Source organism: Magnolia sinica, chromosome 6, assembly GCF_029962835.1.
Source record: "Magnolia sinica isolate HGM2019 chromosome 6, MsV1, whole genome shotgun sequence".
Lineage (NCBI taxonomy): Eukaryota > Viridiplantae > Streptophyta > Magnoliopsida > Magnoliales > Magnoliaceae > Magnolia > Magnolia sinica.
The window spans coordinates 96,988,993-97,001,444 of NC_080578.1; the positions used below are offsets into that span (position 1 = coordinate 96,988,993).

At 41.4% G+C, this 12,452-nt stretch overlaps 1 protein-coding gene across 1 annotated transcript; it reads left to right on the forward strand.

Moving 5' to 3' along the window:
- The first annotated feature begins 10,577 nt into the window (after window positions 1-10,577).
- Window positions 10,578-11,560, forward strand: LOC131250152 (pyruvate, phosphate dikinase 2-like). Its single transcript, XM_058250771.1, has 4 exons — window positions 10,578-10,650; window positions 10,842-11,006; window positions 11,079-11,239; window positions 11,495-11,560. Exons 2-3 carry the CDS (start codon window positions 10,878-10,880, stop codon window positions 11,226-11,228), a joined length of 279 nt encoding a protein of 92 aa, XP_058106754.1. The 5' UTR covers window positions 10,578-10,650; window positions 10,842-10,877; the 3' UTR covers window positions 11,229-11,239; window positions 11,495-11,560.
- The last annotated feature ends 892 nt before the right edge of the window (window positions 11,561-12,452 follow it).

The following is a 12,452-nucleotide window of genomic DNA, read 5'->3' on the forward strand; positions in this document are numbered from 1 at the left end:
TAATGGCCGAACCCACATCTGTTTCCCAACGTTGCTGGTGATAGATTTCCGCAACGGAAATACCACCTTTGATTGTAAAGGATGATCGGAGGAGGGCGTTCGTGCGGATGTTGTCCACCGGCAACTGGATTCGGCAGTGATCTACGCTGCTCGTCGCCATCATCCTTTCTGGTGGCAAATCTTAGGTTTTTGTTATGTGCCAAGTATGATTTGATTCTGTCAAACCAGTACGTTGGAGTTTGTTTCAGTCAATAACAAGTTGCTAGTCCTAAGGGGTTTGTTTTGGGGTAGAGTCCACGTGTCCAAAGTGTTTGTTATTTTCTTTTATATTCAAGGCTATGCCCAAGATGAGAATAAAACATAACTTTCAGTCAGTCTCTTCTATTCTCAGAATATTGGAGGGTCGGTTCCCCTTGAAGTAGAGCACATTTCATTCTTTTCCCTGTTCATTTGCAAACATAGGCCGTCTGAGGAAGCGAATTCCTATCAATTTGGGGTCGGTTCTCCTCAAAGTGGTCCACATTTCATTCTTGTTTCCTATTCATTTGCGAACATAAGCCGTCTGAGGAAGTGGATTCCTATCAATTTGGTATCAAAGCCAGACACCATGGCTGATTCAAGAACTTCCTAGGCTGACAGTGTTAACTTACAACAGACACTCTCTGAGATCATGCAATGACTATCTCTTCTCAACAGTCATTACAAAGAGATTTCCAATACTCTAAAGAAAGGGAAAGATCCAGCAACTGGTGGACCTGGTGACACTAGCGGATCCTCGCTCTCAGGACCTACAGGTTCCATTCAATCCAGAACCGTGAAGCTTAATTTTCCTACCTTCGACGGAGGTGACCCATCTGGATGGATCTACAGAGCAGAACAGTTCTTCGCCTATCACCACACGCGGGCAGACGAGCAATTAACCATTGCCTCATTCCATTTGCAGGGGCATGCCTTGCAATGGTACTAATGGTATGAGAAATCGCAAGTTTACATGTCATGGCGGGAGTTCTTATTAGCCTTGAACGAGCATTTCGGACCAACCAGGTATGAAGATCATGCTGAAGCTCTTGTCAAGCTTCGCCAAACTTCTTCATTGTGAGAATACCAAAACAAATTCGAAAAGTTGGCCAATCGGACCAATGGGCTGACCGAATCATTCATCATAAGTTGTTTTGTATGCAGACTACGAGATGACATCCGTTTGGATGTCCAAATGTTTTGACCAGTTACCTTGACACAAGCCATTGCCTTGGCCCGACTCCAGGAAAAAAGGTGGCTACGAGACATTGTTTGGGCCGCCTGATTCTAGTAAGCCCTCAGTTTTCACAATTGTCAATGAAAGGGAGGCTAAGGTACCATTGTTGCCCATAAAACTGCTTACTCCTGCTGAGGCAAAAGAACAGCGAGATCAGGGGCTATGTTACAATTGCGATGAAAAATTTCACCCCGGACATCGCTGTAAAACCCCAAAACTCTTTTTGATTGATGGGTCGTGTGAGCCAACACTTGATAGTAATATTAAGGTTGACGAAGAAATCGAAATCAACCATGGTACCGGTGATCCGCCCGAAATTTCTCTCCAAGCCATAGCCGGCTCTCCGACTCCTCAGACCATGCATATTCTTGGCTTCCTAAATCAAAATCCAGTCACGATGCTTATTGATTCTGGTAGCACCCATAATTTTGTGGACCCTAAAGCCGTTAAAAAGGTCAGGGTCATGGCCTTAGCTAAAGATTCATTTGAAATAATGGTTGTTAATGGTGACCGATTAAAGAGCCAAGGGAAGTGCACAGGATTATCATTGCGTTTGCAGGACTTCATCGCCTCCACTAATTTCTATATACTTCCCCTTGAAGGATGTGATGTGGTTCTAGGTGTGCACTGGCTACAAACCCTTAGCCCCGTTTTGTGGAATTTCACCCACGTGTGGATGCGGTTCACCGTTAATGAGCAAGAATATATTATTAAGGGTTTGAAGCTAACTGCACTTCAAATGGTAGATGGAATTACCTTCAGTAAAAAGGCCAAGAAGTTATGATGGGGAATGGTGTTACGTCTCTACAGCATGAAAGGGTTGTCTCACCCAACTTTTTCATCACCTGAATGAAAGACTCTACTTGACACTTATCAAGATGTCTTTAAGGAACCACAAGGGTTGCCACCTCCTAGGTCCCATGACCATCAAATTTTGTTGGTTGATGGGGCTCGACCGATAAGTGTTAGACCTTACCGCTACCCACATTATCAAAAAAATGAGATTGAGCGGATGATACGTGAAATGCTGGTAACCGGTTTAATCCGACCCAGTACAAGCCCATACTCTTTGCCGGTCCTCTTGGTACGTAAGGCGGATTGTAGTTGGTGGTTATGCGTCGATTATTGTGCCCTTAATCAGGTGACCATAAAAAACAAATACCCCAATATTCCAATCATGGACGAGCTTATTGATGAACTTCATGAATCTTATTATTACTCCAAGTTGGATCTGAGATCGAGGTACCATCAGATTCGTGTGGCAGAAGTAGACATTCGAAAAACGGCTTTCCGAACCCCATGAAGGGCATTACGAATTCAGGGTGATGCCCTTTGGCCTCACCAATGCGCCATCAACATTCCAAAGTCTCATGAACGATATTTTTCGTCCTTACCTGTGCAAATTTGTATTGGTATTCTTCGATGATATACTTGTATACAATAAATCGTGGCAGGAACACATAGAGCATCTAACTACTGTTTGGACCTTCTGCGGGTCCACCAACTGTATGCGAAAATATCCAAATGCAGGTTTGGTCAAAGGGAGGTAGAATACTTGGGGCACATAATATCCGGTGTTGGAGTAGCAGTGAAACCAGAAAAGATTCAAGCTATGATGGGTTGGCCTAAGCACAACTCGCCCAAAGCCTTGCGAGGCTTCCTGGGCTTAACAGGTTACTACCGTAAGTTCATCAAAGACTATGGAAAAATCGCTAGCCCACTGACAACCCTCCTTAAGAAGGATTCCTTTTATTGGAATGAGCAAGCTGATCAGGCTTTTATAAATCTTAAGAAAGCCATGACAAACCCACCAGTACTCGCCTTAACTGATTTCTCAAGGCCCTTTACTACTGAATGCGATGCATCTAGTGGTGGGATTGGTGGAGTCTTAATGCAAGACGAACAACCGATCTCTTTCACTAGTCGAGCGTTGCAGGGTCGGAATCTAGCCTTGTCCACGTATGAAAAGGAGATGTTAGCTTTGGTCCATGCAGTTCAGAAATGGCGACCATATTTACTTGGTCATCGTTTCATTATTCGTACCAACAACAAAAACTTAAAATATCTCTTGGAACAATGGGTCACCATTCCAGCATAACAAAAATGGCTCATCAAACTTATGGGATATAATTATAAAATAGAATATAAAAAGGGAATTGAAAATGTTGTAGCTGATGCTTTATTTAGAAGGCATGAAGAGGGGGAGCTCCAATTCTTGTCCACACCAATTTCTGATTAGTGGGATGAGATCAAGAAAGATTGTCATAGTGATGCAGCTACTCGCGAACTCATTCAGCTTTGGAACCTAGGCCAGCTAGATTCTAAGAGATATGCACTGCAGGATGGGCTTCTATTTTACAAAGAATGTCTCTTTTATTGGCTCAGCTCAATTTAGAACCAAGTTAATGACTGAATTATATGCTTCTCCCACTGCTGGTCATATGGGATATCACAAAACCTAGCAAAGAATTAAGCGACTGTTCTATTGGCCGGGAATGAGAAAATCAGTGAAAATTTTTATCAAGGAATGTGACACCTGCCAACAAAATAAATATAAAAATACCTCACTGGCGGTTCTCTTGCAGCCCTTACTGATACTCAAGCATATTTGGACCGACATTGCCATGGACTTTATTGAAGGCCTTCCTCTTTCACAGGGCCAATCTGTGATTCTTGTGGTTGTCGATCGATTGTCTAAATATGCTTACTTCATAGCACTTGGCCACCCCTACTCAGCTAAATTAGTCACGCAGGCCTTTGTGAACCACATATTCAAACTTCATAGAATGCCACAGTTAATAGTCAGTGATCGTGACCCAATTTTTACTAGTGCCTTTTGGCAAGAGTTATTCCGTTTGCAAGGAAGCCGACTACGAATGAGTTCAGCTTATCACCCTCGAATTGATGGCTAATTAGAAGTGCTAAACAGATGCCTTGAAGGGTATTTGCATTGTTTCTGCAACCATAAGCCTAAGGAGTGGACTCGTTGGCTTCCATGGGCTGAATGGTCTTATAACATCTCCACCCATTCAGTCACTTGGATGACCCCATTTGAGGTCGTCTATGGAGTATCTCCTCCCACTGTCTTGAGTTACGTTCCAGGGATGACCAAGGTACTAGCTGTAGAAGTTGAGTTGCAACAAAGAGATGTTGTTCTATGGATTCTTAAAGACAATCTCATCAGGACACAAGATCGAATGAAGAAATATGCTGATACTCACAGAACAGATCGTGAATTTAAGGAAGGAGATTGGGTGTATCTTAAGTTACAGCCCTACCGTCAAAGTTCAGTAGCTCAACGATGTTTTATGAAGCTATCATCACGATATTATGGTCCTTATAAAATTTTACATCGCATCGGTCCAGTTGCTCACAAGCTCGATCTACCTGAAGGTGCAAAGATTCATCCCGTTTTCCATGTTTCTCAACTCAAGAAAAGGGTAGGGCCGACTGTCCAGTTATAAACAACCCCGCCTATTTTGTTACTTGCGGACTCCTTCCCTAAAGTGCCAGAATGGATCCTAGGTCGATGAATGGTAAAGAAAAACAACAAAGCAGTGACGGAGCTGTTGATCCAATGGCATGACTCTCCACCTGAGGACGCAATATGGGAAAGCTTCGTGTCTATCAAAGAACGGTTTCCAAGCTTCAACCTTAAGGACAAGGTTGGTCCTTAGGGGGGAGGGTTGTTACGTGCCAGGTATGATTTGATTCTGTCAAACCAGTACGTTGGAGTTTGTTTCAGTCAATAACAAGTTGCTAGTCCTAAGAGGTTTGTTTTGGGGTAGAGTCCACGTGTCCAAAGTGTTTGTTATTTTCTTTTTTATTTAAGGCTATGCCTAGATGAGAATAAAACACAACTTTCAGTCAGTCTCTTCTATTCTCAGAAGATTGGAGGGTCGGTTCCCCTCGAAGTGGACCACATTTCATTCTTGTTCCCTATTCATTTGCAAACATATGCCATCTGAGGAAGCGGATTCCTATCAATTTGGGGCCGGTACCCCTCGAAGTGGACCATATTTCATTCTTGTTCCCTGTTCATTTGCAAACATAGGCCGTCTGAAGAAGCAGATTCCTATCAGTTTTGGAGGTGGTGAAGGAAGGTTCAGCAACCAGGGGTTTCGCCTCTTTGGAATCCATGAGAGGCAGCTAGGGTTTACCAACCCTGTTGTAGTAGAGATGAGAATCGGTTTTGGGCCTACAGGTTTTGACCTTAGGCACAGGTCCAACACTTGAGCCTGTTTGAGTGGTTCAAATGGGCTGGGCTGTTGGGCTTGCTTCAGTAGGCCTGGTCTTTAGCCATTTTCAGTTATTGGGCCATGGTTTGGGCTTTTCTATTGGGAAGTGGGACTACTATTGGGTCTAACAACTAGACTACCAACTGGGCCTGTTTTGAACTATTTATAGCACCCAAAATTGGGCCTGATTGTTGTTTAATCCAAGATAGCTATTGTGCTTTCTTAAATGGCAGTAATTGGACTTGATTTTGGGCCCATTTCAGTCTGAACTATGACTCAATTTTAGGAATTGATATGGGTATCTTTCAAGATCATTTTAGGCCCAATCAATTAGGTTTATGTATTACTTCTTTTTAGACATTTTGAGCCCATTTTGAATATTTGGGCTCATTGTTTGAAGGTGATGATTTTAACCTTTCAATAATTGTATTTGGCCCATTTTTCAACACAAGTAAAACTCATATGGTATAATTGATGGTTAGTGTGTTTCACTTGATAGATGGCCCATGTAATTAAGTATATATATATATATATGGTTTAAATTGTTATTTAGTTTTGATCTGACCCAAATAGGGCCATTATCCATCTGTTTAATGCTGATATTAAGTTGTTGACCATCAAGATTTTAATCCAACCATTACTTCATAATATGTTTAGCCTACGGGCAGTCAATATCAGCCATTATTTGGGCCAAATCAGAACTATTTCAGAATGGTTCATTGTGGGCAGAACCATGTAGCAATCCTTAGGTCTGGGAGTGGGGATTGGAGTTGGTTGTGTTAGCAACCAAAGTGACCTCAAGCGGTGAATATTTTTTTACTTTCGGACTTCAGTTTATGGAATTCAGTGACCATCTATATTAGGATTGCATTTAGTTGGGTTCATTTCCATAGCGGGGCGGTGGTCGGAACAAACAAGTATCATCGCTTCGCAGGATATGAGCGGGGTGAAGTAATTGGTGATGTTGATATAACTTTAAGATATTCATTTTACCCAAAGGTGATTGACATCTTAGATTTATTTCACTAGGACTGGTCAGCTTCATGTTCAATAGAGCCTCCTATATGTCGTAATTTCGTCCAAAGGAGTCGGGATGATACGTCGGGATCTTGCTAGAATTTGATGACTATGACCCATCATCATTTTGGGTCATTTGATTGATAACCCAAATCAATCGGATGTTTATACAAGCATAATGTTTGTGGTTTATATTCATGTAGTATTATGTGTGACTTATTCATTTATTAATGTGAGTGTTATGCTTTATTTGTCTAGCTATAATTGTTTCCAATGTTTCAAACCAATTCAATTCCATACCTTTGCTTTCTGGGTCTAACTATCAGAAATGGAAATCGTCCGTTGAAATAGTCTTAAGCTACATGGACTTGGATCTGGCCCTGGAGGAAGCCAAGCCTCCCATTCCATCTGACTCGAGTATGGATTCAGAAAAGGCTTACTACAAGGCCTGGACCAAGTTAAACAAAATGTGTCTCAAGATCATAAAAAATTCGATCTCTGAGATCATGCAGAGTATCATGCCCAACACTGAGAAAGCCAAAGAGTTCCTGACCGAAATAGGGAACCGAGTTCGCTTCTACATAAGCTAACTCAAGCCATTTATAATAGTCAAGGGAACATCAAGGAGTACATCGGTGCATTAAGCCTTAAGATTGAGGATGAACTCCTGGTTTACTTAGTTCTGAACTCATTACCTCCACAATTCGGTCAATTTGAAATCAGCTATAATACCCAAAAAGAAAAGTGGACATTGAACGAACTGATATCTCAGTGCATTCGGGAGGAAGAGAGACTTGGAAGGTTGAGCAAGGCACATAGTGCACACTTAGTGACATCTGGTCAAGGACGAAAAGGCAATAAGAAAAGGAAGCATAATTCAGGAAATCGTTCTTCAGGTCTTGCAGGTGGCAATTAGCCTAACTCTGAGGAAAAATCAAAGAAGAAAAAGCGGGGACCTAACAATGGCTACTTCTTCTGCAAGAAGCCTAGTCATCAAAAGAAGGATTGCAAACAGTTTAAAGAATGACTCGTTTCTAAGGATAAGAATTAAGTTTAGTTTGTTTTGAATCTAATCTAGCTGATATGTCCACAGACTCCTGGAGGATAGACTCTAGTACAAGTATTCACATATGTAATTCCATGCAAGATATGTTCCAAAGCCGGACACCAACTGATACAGATAGATCGGTCTATATAGGAAACAACAATAGAGCAGACGTGGAAGCTATCAAAGTCTGTAAGCTTAGGTTATTGTTAGGACACTTTCTTGATCTAGTAGATACTGTTTGTGTGCCTTCTATAAGGCGTAATGTAACACCCCGGTTCCTGAAATCTGAGTACACTACTCGTTTTCCAAAAACCCGAGTGTTAACCTTTAACGGTGGCTCAAATTTCACATACTTTTTTCTCCATCTATCAGAGTTAGTAAACACTACAAAATCACCAAATAGGAATGGATATATCTTTGGTACGGCTTATGACCGTTCCAAGTTGAGAAGAGTTTTCGACCATACCAGAAGTAGAAAAACAAAGCCAGCTCTAGCCCCACGGCCTCATTTCTCAATCTCTCTCTCAAAGAGAGCTATCTCTTTTGTGCGGATGCCTCTCTCTCAATGTTGAGGTCGCTGCTGATTCCATGGCCACCACTGTCGAGATCCGATGTCTCATCCCTCTTTCTGATCTCTGTATCCTTCTCCCAAAGCCGACTCTCCCTCTCTCAACAGTTAGATGATTGAAGAGCGACCTACAAGAGCAGCAAAAGCAAGAAAGGCGGGGGGAGAAGAAGTTCATGTGGCGAATCGTGATTCCAGGCAAGAAGGCGGATGAGATTTCTGTTGGGGATCTGGCTTGAATCCAGATGCAAGGTGGTCCTACCACTGGGGTGTTGGTTCCGATCCTGGCGGTGGTAGTGGTTTCGGTTTTGGTTCAGCTGCATCTGTCCGGCCGGAGATGATGCTGGTTTCGAGTTTGGATGGAGCAGTAACTCTCCCGATGGTGGCGGTAGGGGTTTTGTTTTCAGATTCGGATTCAGTGGTGGGGATTTTAACAAGAGGTTCAGGTTCGGGGGTTCTGTTCGTGGTGGAGGATCTGCTGGGCCAAATCCAATGAGCAACGAGCATATCACGTGTTTGACGAAATTCCTGAAACAAATGTGTGACATTTCAGACGCAGTGGATGTCACACAGGCATCACGGTGGGCCCCACAAATTTTCTTTCCTTGCTCTTTTTATTTTTTGGACAGGCTCTTTAATGTTTTCCACAACACTAATTTTGATGTATTGACTCGCCATTTCCTTTTTCACTCCAGTTGCACCGATCAGCTACGCCCACCTGGCTGCACAACAGATGCTGCAATTTATCAAGTTCGAGGACTTTTCCGATGCATCATCGGGGCATGGAGGGGTAACCACAGCAGGGACTGTACCCGTTCTGGAGCTCCCGAGGCTGCATCAGAATGTCTGCAGTTCAATGTTTTTTTTTTTTTGCAGAGGTAATGGCAATAGAACAGTCCCCTTTTTAGTTTCAGCCGTGTGTCGGTTTGCTCACCCTCAATTAGTATGTTAGGATTCTGGAAATGGTTCCTGTGTATGGTTATTGAGACTGGATTCAATATAAGAATAGTAACATGAGACTTCACCTACCTTCAGGCTCAACCCAATGCACTAATTCATGTCTGAGTGCTGTATCTGTTCTTAGGATGGGCAATAGCTTGGAGTTGTCGCATACCAAAAGAAAAAAGAAAAAAAAGAAAGAAAGAAAAATGCCAATATGGATGATTTGCTCATTTTTAGGAGTAAATGGTCAGTTCTATGAACCACTTTAGGAGTAAAACACCTTGGCTTAGACTGCTGTTTTATTGATATAGTGGGATATGCAGAACCTCCCTTCATAGGAAAACACGTATAAGCAACTAAATCCAGTGACTGTATCTTAAATTAGCCTAAACATTTTTGAAGCAGGAACTCAAGTTCATGATGAAGAATTTTATGGCTGTTTTCGACATTAACTTGCACATGGTGAGATTACATATGGCCTTCAATGCTTCTCATTATCATCATAGCTTTGTCCCGGTTATTTGGGGTTGTGCAAGGAACTTTCTCGTTTGCTTTGCAAAGATCAATTATCAGTTGTCTATTTGACTGCAACCCTCCTCTCCCCAGGCTGGGGATCGACCAGCTGGCTCATCATACTCAATGCTTGCAATTATACTTTAGCAAATCATTTCATGTTTTATTCACTGTACTACCCTCATTTTGAAGTATGGGAGTTGCTTTTAGCTTTCAACGGTCAAAAATTACATTTGCATTTTTGTTATAGACTGGAAATTATATTTATAAATAAAATCCTTCTGAAATGTCTTAGAAACATTTAGTTTTCAGAATTAATTAAAAATATTATGCAATGGAAGGAGCATTATTGAAACAATGTCCGTGCCCAACCTTTTTCGTCAATGCTCTGGTAAAAACTGGTCATCCTGACGCTAAAAAGAGGAGAGAGAGGAAAAAAAAAAAGGAACTAGTCATCCTGCATGGACGTTCATAGAGGAAAAAAGTGATGTGAGGTATGGGTCCTGTGTGGGCTTCAATTAGGTTACATCTGGTTTTTAGCCTGCCAAAATTTCATGCCTTGCCTGCTTTGGACCGGGTTTGCACTTTCTAGCTAGCTCTGTTTCATATTCATCCCCCATCCGACTGAAGTCTGTAAAATCATAGTTGTCTATGTTAAGGATCATCTTCATCAGTTGAACCTCGTTGAATTTATTTTCATCTTTAAATAATAACATGGTGCATGAAGATGACAATAACGGTATACCTGTAGATTGCATTTCTAATTTCTGTCCAGGTTGGCTTGCTTCTCTGATTTGGACTTGATAGAGTGGAGCGGTGTAAAAGGATTCATGTAGCCAACCTCAGTTAGTTGGAATAAGGCCATGATGATGTGAATGTAGCACAACATTTCCTTATCTGGCTTGCTGCACTCAAATTAGACATGCAGCAAAATGGTCCATGCTCGGGTCTGTTCATCTGGTGGATCCCACCATAGGTTGTATAACTTACCATTTGGGCTGCAGTGGGTCAGATTGTTTTCAGTGCTGATGATGCCGAAGAATGGCATGCACAAGGAAAGAATGCCATCTTGGTATGTTCTATTTCCGTTATTTCTGTAAGTTGGATGGCTTTCCTTCATAAATTCCTAAGACCAATTTGTGTAAGTGGCATTGAATGTTGATTAAAATAAGAAGAATTCCTTCTTAACTCTTTTTTTTACTCCTTTCTTCCAATTCCTATTATCCACTTCTGGAGTTTGATTATGGGCTGTCATGGATGAAGGTGAGAACAGAAACTAGTCTGGAGGATGTCGGTGGCATGCACGCAGCCACCGGAATTCTGACTGCAAGAGGTGGCATGACCTCTCATGCGGCTGTGGTCGCACGTGGCTGGGGAAAATGTTGTGTTTCTGGATGCTCAGAGATCCGTGTAAATGATGCGGACAAGGTAAGATGATGACATGATTTTTTGATATGGGAACTTGCAACATTTACATGGGTGGTTCTATTAACATTGCAGATTGTTGTGATTTGGGACAAAGTGCCAAGGGAAGGTGAGTGGCTATCACTTAATGGGTCAACAGGAGAAGTGATCATGGGGAAGCAACCGCCCTCACCTCCAGCTCAAGTGGCGATTTGGGGACATTCATGTCTTGGGTTGATGAACTAAGGTATCTCAAGGTATCACACTCATTCAAAACTTTCCTACAACTTCTGATAAAATTTGTTTTATTTATTAATTGGAGCATGGTCTTACTAAATAACCACCATTTGATCATATGATTAGATGGAAGTAGATTCTGGGGACCACCACCTGTGATGAGTGCATATGCTGGTTATTCGGCATGTTCTAGACAAATTGTATCCTGTACTCATACTTGTAGAGAGAAATGTATCGTTCCTCCAGGTCTTACATGAATTGGGTTGTCCTGATAGGTTATGGCAAATGCTGACACACTTGGGGATGCACTAACGGCAAGAAACAATGGTGCACAAGGGATCATTTTCACAATTGGGTTGTAGAACAGAGCACGTGGTAAATAGAAAAGATATTTGTTCATTTTCACAATATTTACATTGACTTTTGTTGGTTAGAAAGTTCCGTGTGCTAACAAGGAGCCCATGTATTGGTTGCACTCTGTCCTCTATTTATTTATGTCTTTATTATTTAAGAAATGTTTATTTTCTGACCTGATTGCAATTTTAAATTATACATTTTTTGAATGGTGAAAATTTCAAATATACTGCCTAATCCACAAAACAACTAGTTGTTCTCCTAGTCCAGCATCAAGATAATTGTATTTAATAATTAAACAGAGTTATGAATAAATACTATATCAAGACTTGTTGAAAATATGTATCAGTTACATTCCTTTCAAAACCCTCTCTCATGAGTTAGCGTTATGGATAAGCAATCCTATCTAGAGTAAATCTGAATTCACACTTTGAAAGAATTGCGCAAAAGTGAAAGAGAAGGCACTATTTGAACCCCCTTGTTTCGTAACTCTAGCTTATGTTGTGGTACATCAATTGTTGCATTGGTGCATTTCTGCTACTCATGAAATGCTAATTTAAAACAATAGGGAAATAATGTATTGTAGCACTTGTATGAAGGTTTACAAGTTGCAATGAACATTTCATTTAAAATTTATCCCTTTTTACTCTCTTCTCATTTTGATTGGCATGGTAAGCCTGTTATAGTTTTATTTGTAATATTTTTGTGCTTCAGTCAATTCAACTTCAACAATAACACTAACTAATGGTTTTGAGTAACTGCCACGAATGTTTATACCTTGTCAATGCTACGGATGTGGATTTTCAGGTTTCTTCCACAGTTCTAGAGGGCAAAGGTGTATCTTCTTCTGCTGCTGTGGAGGTTGCTACCACGTCTGCA